The sequence below is a fragment of the Pieris brassicae genome, chromosome 4 (genome assembly GCF_905147105.1).
Source record: "Pieris brassicae chromosome 4, ilPieBrab1.1, whole genome shotgun sequence".
NCBI lineage: Eukaryota > Metazoa > Arthropoda > Insecta > Lepidoptera > Pieridae > Pieris > Pieris brassicae.
The window spans coordinates 10,090,582-10,108,323 of record NC_059668.1 but is presented as its reverse complement, the minus strand read 5'-3'; the positions used below and the strand labels follow the sequence as shown (position 1 = coordinate 10,108,323).

General features: G+C 33.8%; 1 protein-coding gene and 2 non-coding genes across 5 annotated transcripts in view; 2 read left to right on the top strand and 1 right to left on the bottom strand.

Moving 5' to 3' along the window:
* The window catches only part of LOC123708709, a 342,062-nt gene that overhangs the window by 12,378 nt on the left and 311,942 nt on the right, over nt 1–17,742 (top strand). For 2 of the 3 annotated variants that reach the window (XM_045659551.1, XM_045659553.1), the window contains exon 1: nt 16,332–16,532. The exons of the other annotated variant lie outside the window; for it this stretch is intronic. In XM_045659551.1, the coding sequence (XP_045515507.1) occupies nt 16,495–16,532 (38 nt within the window). In that variant the 5' untranslated portion in view covers nt 16,332–16,494. Of the gene's footprint in view, nt 1–16,331; nt 16,533–17,742 lie in introns of those variants that run through there. 3 annotated transcript variants of the gene reach the window in all.
* On the top strand, nt 5,789–5,860 carry Trnae-cuc. The gene has a single exon. It is a non-coding gene; the product is annotated as a tRNA-Glu (tRNA).
* On the bottom strand, nt 6,339–6,409 carry Trnag-gcc. Its single transcript has one exon. It is a non-coding gene; the product is annotated as a tRNA-Gly (tRNA).

Here is a 17,742-nt window from a genome sequence, read left to right as displayed (position 1 = left end):
TAAATGCCAGACGTCTCGTGTGCTTTGCCGGCTTTTGAAAGATTGGTAAGGATTGCACCCATTACACCATGTTCCACATGACATCTTAAGTAATTAATAATAATAAAATAAATTAAAAACAAAGATTTGTCCTCTATCAGCAGGAGACATGGTGAAATAAGAGCACGCACTTACATTCTTGTGGGAACAACACGCAAATACGTAGTCGAAATGACTAATATTACTGCATACACGAATTCAAACTCGACCAGTCACCACAGGTAGCATATACGAAACAGAAACCATAAGTCACTTTAGTGCATTAATAAATAAAAAAAACTGAAATTAAACATTAACCAAACTACGACTTAATATTTTAAAGAAAAAAACAATTGTTACTACTGCTAAATAAAGAAGTCTTCTGCTTCCTAAAAGCTCTCTGGCTTTGAGAGTGTCCATGGGCGGCGGTATCACTTTGCCGCTTGTTCTATAAAAAAAATACGATAAAAAAAAATTACTGATACATATTTAACGTTTTATGCAAAGCCAACCTAAAGGAACAGCGTCCTGGTAGTCTTAAAACAAGTGGTTTTTATCTCAAAATCTCCATGCGTTACAAAAGTTATAAATAGCATTCATTAATCACAAATGATTAATCCTTTCATAGCGTTCATCGGTTCATAAAGAAACAGGAAAGAACAATTGACCTTGCAGTAGTCGGACCACACATTCTCCTCGCCTTTTATGTACATACGGTACAAAACACGGTAGTGATGCCAACTCCTACAGTATGGTCCTAGAACTTCAAATATTTTCAAATATATAGATTAAAAACTCCTAATGTTTTTGTTGGACTCTCTGTTTGGTAATATCAAAAATGCTAACTAGTATGAAATCCCCAATTGATTGACCAAAGAGCTTACTCCTCCCTGCCTGGGCTACTTTGATAGTGGAGTTTTGTTGGTTTTTGATATTTCAGGTATAGCCACGCTTGTTCATTAGCTTGGTTTTTTTGTTGGTTGGGTTCAAGGCTAAATATAAATTGTATAGAATCCTGCATCTTTAATAATAAAAAACAATAACTTCTTGTTAAAAAACCCCCAGAACATCTTGATTCCCCCGAAACTTGGGGGATTCCCCAAGTTTATCACTGACGGTAGTATAGAAACTGCGCTATTCTCGGTTATAACGCTACGCTATTGCTTTACTGAACTAAGCTTGATCAAGCGCATCAAGTATCAGTTGTAACATATTTAAGTTATTAATAAATATTCAGATAACAAATAAATTTACGTCAATGCTTCAAGGAACGAGGCTTCCTGGTCGTTTACTTCCATTTCTAATAACAACCCGAATGAGTATTAAGTGATTAAGAAATCCCGATGAAAATCCAATACAATTTTGACAGTAGAAAGGCAGACAAAGTATTAAGTCTGGTTTTTGAATCTTACCCATAAGTTAAATTTTATTGACAAAAGAATACTTCAATCTCAAAATACCAAATTAATGTATTCAAATTTATTTATCATATAATCTCGTAGGACAGTTAATTATAATTATATTTCAAACAACTTAAAGTTATTTCTTAATTAATTAATATAAAAAAGTACGTTCATAAAAACTAAATAAATTAGTCTAATTGTATACTTAAGTTCTCTATTCATCACATCGTAAACACAATTTGATAGAAAGAGTTAATAGATAGCAGTTAGATTTCGTATTTCGATATATTTCGAAATAATATTAACTAAATTACTTAAATAATCCTTAACTCCAAAAGAATGATTCTGAGTGCTGTTAACCCATATTTCTCAGTTGTTATTGTGACAGAGAGTGAATGATATAATTTAGTCGTTTTCTATTTTATAAAAATTTAATTATCAATGCGAGAAAAGAAAGGAAAAGCGTAAAGCCGTTAATTACTGAGCTCGGAACGGAGCAATTATAAGTTTCTTTTTTCACCATATTTGATCTACGTTTTCTCCTATCTTTATATGTACGATGTCGACTTATTTAATAATAAACGTTTGCCAACAATAAAATCTTACATGTATAACAATAATTACATTTAAGAGACACAAACAGCGTTAAATTTGTATCGAAGACTATTCTAAACCATACATAAATGTCACAAATCTCTTTTCTTCAAAAGTTTAAAACAGTATGTTACGCTTCTGTAATACATGCATTTTGCAAGTCGTGTAGGGTCTCAGTGTTGTAACATACGCTGCCCGACTTCATACGATTACCTACCACTCTAACCTCTTTTAAAAGTCTTTTACATAAGCACCTATGTTCCTCAATCTCTTTTGTAATTAATGTATGTTTTTATTCTTTTGTATTGCATTGTAATCCATGAGCCTTATGAATATGTATTAGTTTATTGTTTATTTTAGATTAAGTTTGGTAATTGTATAATTTTTTAGAGTTACTTGTTATTAAATTTTTGTTCATTATAAACTCTCTTCTTGCACTTTACCCTTAGTTGTTTTCTTACTAGAGTTGCGAAGAGATCACTTGTTAGCGTTACGGCTGCCAGTTGTATCCCTAATAATGTATGGTGTAAAACCGTAAAAATTTTAAGTTTTGTAGATAATTTTCAGATTTGAGAATGTTTACACTAAATACGAATATTTTATACTTGATCCTCTATAAACCAAAACCTTGCGTCTATGGTCGCACTTCAGCGAAATAGCTCGACTCTGTTGATATATTTTTCATTATCTCTGTAACTGTGAAAACTTTTTTGGAAATTCTCGACTTAATAGCTAGATTAGTAGAGATTTAACTGTTTGGATTTTACTATGTTATGAATGTTTACACGCATATTTTGTGCTTATCGTACTCCAGGGAATTAGGACTTCGAACGAAAATCTTCTATCGGCTCATGGATGACTATGGAACCATAACATATTGTTGTAAATTTTAAATTAAACCATGCAAAATGGCGTCGCCCAAGTTCGTATGACGTAACCTTTTTGTAAACACGTACCTAAATAGACGACAAGTTTTTCGTTATATCATCAGAATTTTTATATATAAGGTAAATAGGCTACATAACCATATTAATGCTTAGGCAATCCAACGTTTTGTCAATGAACATTACCTTAGTTTAAGTTATTCTTATTGTAGAATCTTAAGTCAATATAATATTTCTTATTACTCATAATTATTTATATTAGATTAGATTGTAATTTATGTAAAGTCGCATTCTCGTGAACTTAATTGTAGGAAAAAAACGCAAGTTATTTTACTACAAAACGCTAAAAACAAATTATTAAAGCCATTTTATATAAAAAAATACTTTTAATTTTAACTTAATTTAATACTGTCAAAAATCGAATTCGTACATAACTACATTGATTGTGTACAAGTGAATATTGTTTTGTTTCGTTGAGTTCTGAGACTACTATGTTATTAGTAATTACTTAAGATGGCACGTGGAACATGGTGTGATGATTGCAGCTCCTTACAAATGTTGTGTAAAACAAAAAAACTTGGCGAATAAAAAGAGTGGCGGAGAGTTTATTGCCAGTTCTTCTCCTCCGTTCTACGCCCTTGATTTGAGAACTGGCAGTAAATCTGTAATTAGTAGCATTTAATGTATATTTATTCTTTTTGAAAAAAAAATCTGGCAGGGCGGCTGTATCACTTTACATCGGTTGAGCCTCCTGCCCCCTGTTCTAGAAATAAATGTAGCGATTTTAATATATTCCAACTAGCAACACTCACGGGTGACGGACAGCCAAGGAAGTCTCACTTCCTCATTACAAATGCAAAAACAGTGCGAAACTGATTTAACGCTCCGACAAAAAACACTGAAACATGATCCACTTTATTTTAAACATTTCTACTTTTTGCAACTTACGTTTTTACTTAAAATACATTTTCACCTTCAATTGTTGACACGTTGTGATTTTAAGGAGTTGTTACCTGGACTGAGTTAAGTCCCATAGTTGAAGGAAAAATCAGTATCAAATTTGGGATCGACCTTTTTATTGCTATCTCTTAGAAATCAAAAAGATTTCTGCGTGACGGGTTTCTGATCTTTTATCTGGAACTTTGGATCTTCACTCTGCAACAAATTTTGCCGATGACTTTCACATTCGGTGTATCAAACTTCAATATTCGAGCGTAAAACAGCTAGCAATCGACCTCTGTGTAGCTTAGGGATCCCACGCTATGAGTGTGATCTAAATTGCAGAAAATATATAATCCCTTTTTCCATGTTTGAACCCTGTATGTCACTTCTACTACTGGTTGGAGTCTGCGAAAGAGATGATTTGTTTATAATCAAAAATGAAACTCAATAACATTATTTGAATTGTAGAGGCAAGGGCGGCAAAACTTCACATATTAAAATCGCCACTGGGAAAAATCTATGTCCAACGTACACTATTATTCATTTAGTAGATTCTATCAAAGCTAATCTAGTCAAGGCGATATCTCTTTGTTTAAGTTGTTCCGTGTATTTGAATACGAATTGAGTAAACAACGAAATCTGACTAATTTCAAGGTTTTCTTATGTTTACAATTAAGTTAGCTGTAGTTCGTTGACATCTCTCATTACTAACGTCTTAATTTGACAATAGACTCCGCAAGTCAATGACAATTATGTCAAACTTCAAACGAAAAATGGTTTGACAGGTGTTAAAAGTAGTGTGCCGTTCTAGAAGCATATTTAACGAATTTAAACCCAAATTTCATTATTTATGTAACATATATATTACACCCGACAAAAAAGGCTCCTCCCGATTTCTGACGGATCCGGATGATCCAATAACGTTAGTGAACAACAAATAAAACCATCGTTGCAAACCATAGGAAGTAGGGTCCTTTACTTCGCGAACCAGTTAATCCAGTTAGCTTCCGTCCTGCCCTTCAGACGATTGACCACCCCGCGCCAACGTCCGAGTCTCGCAGGAGACGCCCTTGCGCTAGTCGCGAGAAAATCCCATTACAGCAGCCATATGCTCGGGAAAGCCCGAGATGAGCTGTCAAGGTCTTCAGACAATCAGCGAGATTCCAAAATAAAATGCTATACAGGACGTTTTGAGTGCGAAAAGAAAGTCGTTAGTTCTTCTTCTTCTTCAGTCGAACTCCTTATTTCTGAAGGTCGTGTTAGAGGCGACGCAGAACTTCCTCCATTCGCCCCTCTCTTCGGCAAACCTCTGCGCCTGGGTGATGGGAAGACGAGTTCAGCGAGTAATGGGGATCGGCCTCGAGTTCTAGTGCCCTCAATTCTGCCAGTTTTTTTGGCTTTCTGGAGTTTTTCTTTTTTCTCTATATGGCATTCAAAAGCTTGTTAAATTGAAATATTTTCCTCTTAAGACGTTGGTAAACAATTTCTTAACCAGGTTACATTAAATATGCGTAATCAATGATAAGATTAAAATAGTTTTGATAAGCGCATAATAGTTATTGCCATGAGAAAATACGTCATACCTAAACTTGTATCACCCACGCCCCGTTTACACAATACAATCTATGGGTCTTTGATTTATGGAGTTTTTCGTTTTATTGTTGACACAGATACATAATTTAGAGTCTACTGCCCACAGACAACTGTCACATTAAAATTCCCATTTAATTGTTGAAAATTAGTTGATGATTCAATGTCATGTACATTATATTAATAAAATTATATTTATAATAACAGTTTTTAATTGGGTTGAAAATAGGTTTAGTATGATTGATGTATAAAAAGAGTAATGTGCTGATTTTGATTAAAATTTAGCTCCAGATATATTTAGAACTTTTTCTTATTTTTAAAAATAATCTACAGGAGTTATTTGAAACGACAATTGTATCCGATATGGTCTAGTGGCTAGGATACCTGGCTCTCACCCAGGAGGCTCGGGTTCGATTCCCGGTATCGGAATATCATTTTGTTTTTTTTTATGCTTATTTTTAATATTAATATTTAATTTAAAATCTTTCACAAGTAGAACTTTACATAAACACTGAGAAACATAGGCTTTAATTATTTGCAATTTTTTATGCAAATGTCCAGCCTTGCGTAGGACAGTTAGCTACCATAATATTTAAAAAAAACAAATGTTTATACAAATTACTTATTTCCATAATGGTAATAATATTAATTGGTATAGTTTACGCTAATCTGAACTAGATTAATTTTCTAAATGCTAAAAACGATATTGCATGTGTACGTTTTGTAACAGTTAATTTTAAACTATAGTTTGACCTAGATCAGGTGTCACCAGTTACGATCTAATTAGAATATTTATTTTTATACGTATTTAAAATGTGACACATTGAACAAATACTTAAAAACTGTAAAAAAATATAACAATCTAAAAATAAAGTTAAAATATATAATAAAAAAATATAAAAGTGTTTGCATCGGCCGGGAATCGAACCCGGGCCGCCCGCGTGGCAGGCGAGCATTCTACCACTGAACCACCGATGCTGGTAGAAATTGTAGGGAAATTAAACATGAATTTGAATTGGAAACACAATCTATGTCAGAATTATTTTAACATTTTATGTTGAAAATCATGCGAGTAATGATAAAATTCTATTATTATAAACGAGTGTTGTCTTGATAACGCTAACTGATACTTGATAAATTAAATTAATTCAAAATGTACGTTTAAATTTATGATATATATATATATGTTTGATTACGTTAATGGCTATATTATTTTTATTCTTTGCAAGGAAGGTCACAATACGTGTATGCACATTAATAATTTGACATTAATATAACTCAAAATAATATCATACAAGTGTTAATGAAAAAAATATTTTATATAGAAGTGAGAATTAAGGCTCGTCTTAATTAAAAGGCGGAAGTGAGGAAGTAATACGGATATAAGCCAAATTCGTGGAAATAATTGAAGGAAATTAAAGACGACTCTAAGAGGTTTTCCTTTGACTAGCAATATGCCAGAGATGGGAAGCCACAAAAAAGTAAACTCCTGCAGGGTTGCCAATTAATTTAATATAAAAACAGACTGGACAGACGTTGTGCCACAATCCCACCTGATGTTTAGTGACATGTGGAGGGCATACCTGTCCAGGAGATACTTGTTTAACCGCCCCTTAAATGAACCGATTGTATACTGTCTAGGGAAGATGGAACCAACTAATGTCAATAAATAAGGGTGAAACTCCAGCGTGCTTTTATATGAGCGTTGTTTGAAAGGGGATGACATAATCTGTGTTCCTGGAGCATTTATCAAGAAAACAGAAAACTCTTCCTAAGATAGAGATAAGGAACGAATTCAATAGTTAGTTTGGTGGTTGTTGGGCTTCTTAACCCTCATGGAGGATGGCTTTATGCTACCGAAATAACTTGACAAAGAAACCTGCTTTTCTTAGATCCAAATATCGATGGTTTCTAGTACGGTAGCAGATCGTTTTTCGAGAGTTGAATAATTCAGAACAATTAAACAATCGACTTAGGTACACACATAAACATAGCTCATTACATTAAACTAGATATTAGAAGGTTGAAAAAAACTTTTCTAATATATGGATCTCGCTTGATTCCTGCAGATCTGTATGCCAGTCGGCAAGGGCCTCCTTCATTTCCATTCATATCTTACTTGGCCCACTCTGTTCCACATCCAATTTGGCCATTGTAGTCTCCCATTATTATCAGATTATAAGCGTGTTCTTGGATAGTTTTGTTTAGCTCCAGGTAAAATGTGTCTATAGTTTTTTGATCTGATTTTGCTGTAGGTAAGTAAATTTGAATTGTAGACAACGACTCTTTGTATCCTAGTAGCTTCATTCATTATTGCTTTGCGTTCTGAGACTCCTGTAAAACCCTCTATATAATTTTCAAGATGTTTCTTGATTATGAATCCAGCCCCGTATTTATCTGGGGTTGTTCCTATATGGTATAGTCTTACTTCTTATTGGTGAGAAACATTCTCCTATTCGTCTTACCTCGCTTATGCAAACGATATTATATATGATTTGTTTTAACTCACTGGTTTGTTCAGTAAGATTTTCTTTACTATAGTGTAAGTACATTAAAGGCTGCGACATAAATTTTGGATTTCTCGTGGTAATGGTTTTATGGTTGAAAATGAAACTATGCAATATAGCGCCCTTAATATTTTTTTTCCAAATAGAGATACTTTTAATAGACTCTCCAAGCAGGTCATGTCATAAATTAACACTTTTCTCAAGTGGCAACCCTATCTAATTCCCTGTTGACACGGTATTGAGGCCGACCTACTTTCGGCGAACTGAAAACATTTTCGTTTCATCTCTGATATTGATGTAGCGAGTGCTTTATGTTGGTAATAGAGCTTCATATGGATATTTTATAACGCTTTGAAGGATCTAATGTACGATTTATATGATTGTGGGTTCGTTAGTTTGAAAGGATTGACCATTCAGTCTGAAGCCTATCTCGGGATGCCAGGTTCATTGGCCTGATTCGCTATTATAGGCCTAATTGATTGACACTAAGACAGCTAGAAGTAAAAAATCAAGTCTACACGTTGTTACCAACGCATTCTGAGTATTTTTGGACTACACGCAGAGATCCAGAAACTTAAAAAAAAAATCGTGGCAGAGTGGAGGGCACCAGACCACGAGGCCGACCTACCTCGCTAGACCAAATAAAGGCCCGTACAAGTCATACCGTCAGGCGAAGAGGCTTGAAGACAGTTGGAGGAAGTTGTGTGGCGGAACACGATCTTCAGAGCGTTGAAGAATAATGACACAAATATCGGTTAGAAAATAACCCTCTCGGTAATGTTTTGACCTAATAACTTAAAGATGTCGAGTCACTCCAGATACTATTCACTGTATAGAAAAACCAGAGCTAACTAGAGGCGTTTGAGACATGTGATTTCAAAATTTACTTAATGATTAATTGAAAGGAAAAGGTTAATTTTATCAAAAAAACTGAATTGATTTATATAATAGTTTTGTTGACATTTGGATATACTTAAGCAGTTAAAATTTAATCAACGTTGTAGGACATGTTATGCATCGACGAACGCAAATTATAGGAAATTCTAAACCGTGAAGTTCAAAATACTTTCCCTATATTGTTGACAGACTTCCTTGACTTAATTTATTATTGTCCCTTTCAGTATTTATTTGTTTAAATTGCTTTCAAATCAAAGATAATTTTGTCTAAGTAATGGTTTCTGGAAGAGATCGCTCGAAAGCGATAAGGAGGCTAGTTACCCACCTTTTAAAATAAAATAAAAATGCTTAATATGCTTCAAGGCTAAAGTTGTTCTAAATAGAGCGTTTACTTTATTCATTACATACAGCAATTAATTATAACAATTAGCTAACTAGATGTTTTAGTCAACATGTAATTATGTAAAGTGCTGACCGTAACTATCTTTTGAATGAAGATTATTTTAACGCTTTTTCGTATTTTTGTTTAAATAATTGGGGGCCAAAAAAGTCTATCGGACGCCCAATAAGGGCAGTCATTTCAGCCCGTGGACACCCATTCTTAGTGCGTTGTCTTTGCTGGCCGAGTTCACTGTTTCTTTGAATTGTTGAATGTTGTATCAATTCCACAGTTCGTTAGTTCGCAAAAGAAACGGTCTGTGGAAGACTTCCAGCCATGGAGGTGATGTTGATGAAATTAAAAAAAAAAAAACTTTATAAAATATGGATCAGTGTTGCCCTACTGGTTTCATGGTGTATCTTTCATCCCTCGGTTTGTAGGTTCGATCCACGGCTGTGCAACAAAGGAATATCTGTGTGTAAATTTAACACTCACTTATACATCGCATGTCTTAGACATAAAATTCGATGTGTGTCAGGCATAGAAGCTTAAACACCTACTTGCCGATTAAAAAACACCTTTTGTCGCTACTCCTCTTTTCGAAGACACTCCCACAGTCACGGCCAGCATCGGAATACTTGGCGTTGAGATTTCGAACGACGTTTAGCTTCGCGGTCATTTGGAGGGAAAGGTTTAAATCCAAGAAATCTGAGGCCCAGACCTAAACGGTTGTAACGCTATATATATAAATATATGTATATGAAATACAACTTTTAAGCGCCAAAAAAGGTGTTTTTTAACATTATTTGCTTATGTATTGAATGCCATACATTCGCCCTCGTATGTTATGATTAAATTCATTTACAGAATGACTTAATATTCCAGTATTTCGTATAAACAAAGAAAATTCTGCGATTCGTAGCAATTTCTCGTAATCATTAGAAGCCTATTGAATAAACAATAGACTGCCTACGAAAATCCCGACTGCAGCAATATAAACAAAAATTCCAAGTAAAAAAATATACAACTAACAAACTGCATTGTAAGGTTGCGTGGGATTATCATCAATGGGTAGATCTCAAGCTTGTGGGCATGTCGAAGCTAACGACAGGTGGATAGTTGAATGGCTTCTATAATCCGTCAAGGGTGAAATCGAGGGGTTGTATAATATATTTGTGCATAATTTATTTTGTCAATAAGGTAAAAGGGAAATGTTATTGTATTTGCAATAATTGTTCAAGAACATTTTCTACAGAGGGCATTTTTATTTTTAATAAGTAATCGCTTTAATTAATATACAATTTGAATTGATTTCTTAATCTTGTTCTCAAATTCGTACGATACGATACTTTTTTTTTATAGAACAGTGATACCCGCCGCCCATGTACACTCAGAGGGCTCGCGAGCACGTTGCCGGGTTTTATTGGCACGCTCTTTTCATGAAGGACCCTGTCGTATTCGATTAGAAAGTCGAATTGGTTCGAAAATACTTCAGTGGGTAGCTGGTTCAACATAGTGGTGAAACGCAGACTGTCTTAAATAACGCTCAGTTGGGAAACGACAAACGTCGATACGGATGGTATATCGTATTCTGCCTCAACGTCCAATCATGAAACTCAGCTACAGGTATCCGAACAACTCCTCTGAACAGTCTTCATGATATATGCGTTATAAGATACAGAGGAATTCCACATAACTACGCAACGCCTTCCTTAAAATAACATGCTTAGCTCTACATTGCTGCAATCTGAAGAAAAAAATGGTCGTAAAAGCAACAGCACAAAATATCCTAGTACCAGGAGCCGTAGAAGTGGTTGCTAAATTATAAACTTGCCATGTATAACAAAGGAATGTATTCAGGGAGTCTGCGATTTCAGTTTCGCAATCTTCGCCGTGTTTCAGGAAGTAGGGCAGAACTTTTCCTTTAGGTCCCATGAAATTGTGAACGATTCGTTTATATTTTTTGTTCAAACTTGTATATTATTCAAGTACTTAATAAAAAGTCATTAAAATATTTGCATAATAGAGGTGTGGTCATGTATTATTTTTTATAACTAATTAGAACTATCGTAAATAATTTTTATCCCAAATAGCCATGGCGTATTCAACGTATAGTTGATGAATCATGGTTGAATTCGTTTCGGTTAGATTTCCGGGGAAATAGTTTTTATTTCTGGTTGGAAGGGACTAAAGGCTTATCAGTAATTCCAACAATATTAAGTAATTTGGTCTCTGAAGAGCATTTAACAGCAGAGAAAATGTCACCTTACCAATCTCATTTTCATTAGTCTGATAGTAATTATTTATAAATTACTATAGATTTAAAGAGACGTACAAATAAATAATATTATATAAAATAATTTAATGTGTGACTCTTATATAAAATTATGTTTTATTCCAACCTAGACCCGTTGAATTTCATATCCCCTACATTTAATCGATTAAAAAGAGTGGCGGAGAGTTTATTGCCAGTTCTTCTCTTCCGTTCTACGCCCTTGATTTGAGAACTAGCAGTAAATGTAAAATTAGAAGCATATAATGTTTATTTCTTTTTTTGCCGTTCATAAGTGTACATTGCGTTACCTATATGAATAAATGATTTTTGACTTTGACTATATCTGTTTCAAAATTTAATACAAATTTTTTATACTGCAGTAATGAAACACAAATTTCTGAAGGCTATAAATATACAACATCAAATATTTTCCAACTAAGAACAGTTTTTAAAGGAAAAGTCAGTGGTCGTTTTTATTATTTTCCTTCGTTTATTATTTATGTTTAAACCCTCCCAGAACTTCCACAAATATTCCAAGATCATTAGCCAAATCGGTACAGTCATTCTCGAGTTTTAGCGAGACAAACGAACATGTTTCATTCGTCATTTCTGCCTTAAATTAACACATTACCTTTTTCTGTTTATCTCAGTACAGTAGCGCTTTTTATTTGTTTGAGCCAAAAACAACACACCATAAATGGCGTTACCGCTATCTTAAAGAGATGTAGAAGTGTGTTGCGTGTTTATAATTTAATTTCGAAGCTATGTATAATTATGTGTCAAGATTGTTAAGATACACGTTCAGATCTTAACTGGTCGTGCGTTTGATATCCGACTATTTATGAATTTTTGAATGTCGGCAATTGGCACGTACAGAGTCGTAAGAAAATTGGCTTAGACGAAAGACTCATCAATCAAAGTCAAATAAAGATATAATTAATTTAAGCCCGACCAATAAAAATCTGCTCTAGGGGGCGCTAAATTAACTATCATTATAGCAACACTAAACATAGTCATAAATATGCCAATGGCATGGCATTTGGCACATCATTCACAGCCCAATACTTCAGACTTTTGTTGCGACAAATACTTCTTTATATCGTGAATAACTTTTCTTAACTGGCTTTAAACATACTTAGGTATTTTAACGCGCTTACAAATCACAGTTTCCACACAATTCAATAATCCACGCACAATCGAATCGACAACACACTTTGACAGATGATAATGATGACAAGATGCCATTTTTCTTAAATTTTCCAACAATATCGCGCGGTTTTTAATTTGATCAGGCTTTAAGTAAATCTAAATCTAAAGTATCTAAAATATATTCTAAATTTACATTTATTGTCAAATCAAGAGCGTAGAACAGTCGTGAAGAACTGGCAATAATATCACTTGACATTTAGCGAAAGCTAAGTTTGACTTGAAACATCTCAATACCAATAAATCTAAATGATGGATGTAAAAATTTGAAATAGTTCGTGTTATGTCAAGCCTTTGTCGTTGTGTGTGAGGCACGTAGGTTGTTTTTATACATTGTCTATTTACTGACGTATCATGGAACATCACGATCTAGACTAACTTAAGACTTACTTAACAGAAGTGGCAATATAGCAAGATGCAGAGATAAAAGGTGGACATTAAAGGTGGACTTTTTTATATGGAAAGGACCAAGGGGAAGAAGAAGAACAGGGCGCCCTAAAAAAGGTGGAGAAAAGAAATAGAAGCGTTAGCAGGAAGAGAACGGAGAAAGAATGCCATGGGTAGATCTTTTTGAAAAAGCTGTAGGAGGCTTTTACCCGTGGAGTTCCGATCAACGGCAAGGAGGATATGATACGTGCTCAAACACAACTTACTGTCTCTATTCAGCGGTGACACTTTGAAAGAAGGTTCATAGACAGGGAGTTTCCCGCATACAATTTGTCATTGTTTCCAAACGCTCAAAGTAGCATAAACACTAGTTTTATATTTCGAAATGTGGAATAATTCAATGCGATATTAACGATCATTCATTGCGATTTTAATGAGTTATATTAATAGTGAGTAATAAAATTTCGCGACTGGCAACAATGTTGATTGGATATTCAGTGTAATTCATAGTTTAATATGCGTGCAATTAATATGGAAACTGCAAGGTGTATCAGTTTGATAAATTGAACTAGTTTTAAAATCAAGTATGGAATATATATAGCTCACCTGTTATATACAGAGGCTCTGTACTTGTATATTATACAATTTAGGGACTTTATTATGAAATTCATAGCGTCGATTTGGATGTTTGGTATCTATACAGCATCTTCTACCGTATAAACCATGAAAAGTGTTCAGAGGAATTGTTCGAATTAATACCTGCAGCTGAGTTTCTCCATGGGACGTAAAGGCATAATACAAAATACCAGCCGTATCACCACGACGTCAGTCATTCCACAACTGAGTCTTATTTAAGGCAATTTTCCGCGCACCACCACTATGTGAAACCTGCTGCCCACTCAAGTACTTCCGAATCAATTCGACTTGAAAAAGAGAGCGTAACAATTCTTAAAGCAGTTGCCAGCGCATTTGCAAGCCCTCTCGCAGCGTGAGTGTCCATGGGCGTATAACTTAACAAACTTAACGGTAATGGTAGGACTCGACTGAATCTTTCTCTGGACTGATGCGAGTATTTGAATAATAATATTCCTTGAACTCTGAGGAAGGTTTTCATGGAGATAAATAATTGAAAAATATCGTTTTATTTAGCACCTACGTTTTTATTCCACATAATCTATATGAGCATAGCAAAATGTTCCATATGGAGGTACCAAAAAACTAGGCTTAAAACATATTTAGGTGAAACAATATTCGCTGGGGCATGTAGTCAATTTGAGGAGGCCTATGTCCAAGGACAAGCTGTATAACAGAAATCAACCGGCGTGCCGATGTATTAGTATTTATTTTTATTTTATTAGTATTTCAATTTTTTATGTATTTTGTATGTATGTATGTACAGAAATAAAGGCTTTTATTATTAATTATTATAGTCAACAATGAAAAAGTATTATATATTAGTGTAAAAATAATATTTACACTTATTACGTCTTGCAGAAGCGAATTATACCGCTGAAGCGAGAAAAAACCTTGAATTTAATTTTAAATCTTCACCTAGAAGAGTGAAGCTGTTCAATAGCTTTGTAATTCTAGCACTATTAGGTTTCAATGCCATATTACTATACAAAGCTTAGGTCTCAAGAATAGACACTACACGAAATTAGGTCATTCGAGTTTGTTCGACATTGTATTGATTTTCCCTTACTATCAGATCTGCACACAGTTAGGCAGTGATTTCTTTGTTAACAAATATTATTACCGGATTATTTATTAAACATTTCGTTGCAAGTTCAATTAGAATTATTAAATTATAAGAATGGTAAGGCGGCCTTATTCCAACACGCAACCAAAATGTGGAAAATTACATAAGATATACAATTTCGACATGAAAAATATAACTAAACAATACAAACATATGTCAACAATGACAAAAGGCACATGAATACTTAGGAAATTATGTTAGGGATATATTGATAGGTAATGCCCATACAGAGATTACAAAGTTAAGAGAAAGAGCTATTTAGAGAGGAGATTAATTAAGTATATGACTGTTATAAGGTTAGTAGAGCAGTGTTGGCCTAGTGGCTTAAGAGTGCGGTTTCATCCTTGAGGTCGTAGGTTCGATCCCCGGCTGTGCACCACTGCACTTTCATTCTATGTGCGCATTTAACATTCCCTCGAACAGTGAAGGAATGCATCGTGAAGAAACCGGTTTCCCTTAGACCCAAAAACTTGATAGCGTGTATCAGCCACAAGGGGCTGATCACGATTGACAAAAAAATGATCATGAGACAGATACAGAAATCTGAGGCCCAGAACTAAGACGGTAGTAGCGCCACTGTATGTATTTTTTAATATGATTAAAATGTTTCATATTCATATGTTTATTTGCATTCCATAATGTTACAATAGATGTTTAAGAGGCTTAAAGCTAGGTACAATATTATGGACCCTGTTAGGGCACAGCAAAAGAAGGCATTACAAAATTTATATTTATATTTTTTTAATTTTGAATATTTAGGGATTAATAATTATGAAATTAAGCTATATTTTTATCGTCTAGGTACTCATTAACGCTATAATAATCTTTTTTTCATTTCTTAGTGTCTCAGGTAGTTTATTATAAATTTTGATATGGTTTTTTTTTGTGTTTTTTTTTACTTGAGTTGAATTACATGTAGCAACGCCCGTGAGGATTTTGAGTATTTTGACGTTTTGCGACCTCTTTTACAAAAATCTTGATTACTTACTTAAAACCGTATAGTAATACACCTTCCTCGGAAGTTACGCTATTTATTAGTGACAAGAAACGGGGATATATGACTTTATCCTGTAAGGAATAATTGTAATTAATAAAATACAGTTAATTACTCCATATTTGAAACTTAACATCATTTTTTATGAATCAATTCCGGTTTCGCTTAATTATATATATCATGTAATTAGCATTACATTTAAATTCTACAATTTTACATCGCAAAATGGACTATTTTTTTATTAGTATTATTTGTTTAAACTCGCATACAAACGTTCAATTCCCATTAACCTTTTTTTACATTACGAGTACAATAGAACGTTTGACAAGTAATCGTATCAAAATAAATATCTAGCAAATCAAAGCAAAGTCCCATTCAAGCAAGCGTCACCAGACATCAAAATTTATTAATATGAACCAACCACATATCTGCAGCTGCATACTGCAACAAGCAGCGGGAGTCGTCAGTGATCAGTCGATCAGTCGGTTCCCACCTCTCGTGGTGTGTACACGCGCGACGCATAGCAAATAACTATATATTACGTCACATATTCTATTTTCAAATCTGTGTTTGTAAACAGTGATGTGCTTGTTTTGTTAAAGATTTAAATCTATTTTTGCGTTCGTGGGTTGTGCTAGTGATGTGAATTGGATTCAACCATGTTTGGAGTATTCATTAGACGCTGGAAGCCTAAAAGGTATGTTAAACACGTATTAATGATTTAAAAAATCGTTTTAAAATGTTGTTATCGCAGTTTTTGACGTGGTTTATAGTATAACGCTGCTTTACGAAAATATTGATTTTTTATAATATTACGTAGATCCAAATAACGTAACGAAAGATATTCTAAAATGTATTCAAGCAATATTCATATGTTTACCTTAATAGATAAAAGCAGTTTTTAAATTGGATTCAATCTTGATCAAAACTATATTATTGAGAGTATCTCAAGCAATTCTATTTCTATCAAATTTGTAAAAAAATAATGGTTTTATATAAGTTATATACATTTTGTTTGAATGGATAATAATTACTTAATAAGCATATAAACAAATGCTTGTTTATTAGCATGATTAAAAAAATACGTAAAAATTATTCGTGATATGTCTGCTACATAAGGTACTTAACCATGTGATCTAGCCTTTGAACACCATATAAAATCACGAGAGAACTGACGGCAAATCTCTATGTAGTAGAGATTATTACAGTCAGTTCCGGATGATCACCTGAGTCTAATAAATAATGAACAAATACAAACAGTACATGCCTCTTCCAAAACATTGTTGTTATCAAGTTTCAGTTCATACAGAAATAGAAATGTAGTGTGGGAATTATGTTGATTCACTTTGCTCTATCCTTTCTCTCACGTTCTTTATTTAAATTGGATTTCACTCAGTTGGCCTCCTATTTCAAGACTCAAATAATATATATTCTAGCGTATCTGGTTCTATAGGTTGTTCTTTAAAGCTTAAACACAAACATATTAAAGAAGATAAATGAAGTAACAAGTTATACGAAAAAAGATAATTGTTGCAATGCATATACATATGTAGAGGCACATACCTCTATATAAAAATAATACCAGTGGTTATAATGCAATACTTTGGTAGGTCTGGGCCTAAGATTTCTGTATCTGTTTCATGATCATTTGTCAATCTAATAGGCAAGTAGGTGATCGGCCTCCGATATACGAACTAGACAACAGACAGTAGAGCCAGACAATACAATTAGAAAATCACAGATAAGAAAACAACAAATACAAATAACAAAGAAAAAATGTACAAGGCTAAAGAAAATAATAACATTTGTTTCAAATGGTGTTGATGATGTTTTTGATAGTCTATATAGAGAGCAGTGTTGGGGGGATGCCTCTCATGCCTGAGGGAGATTAGATCCCCGGCTGTGCA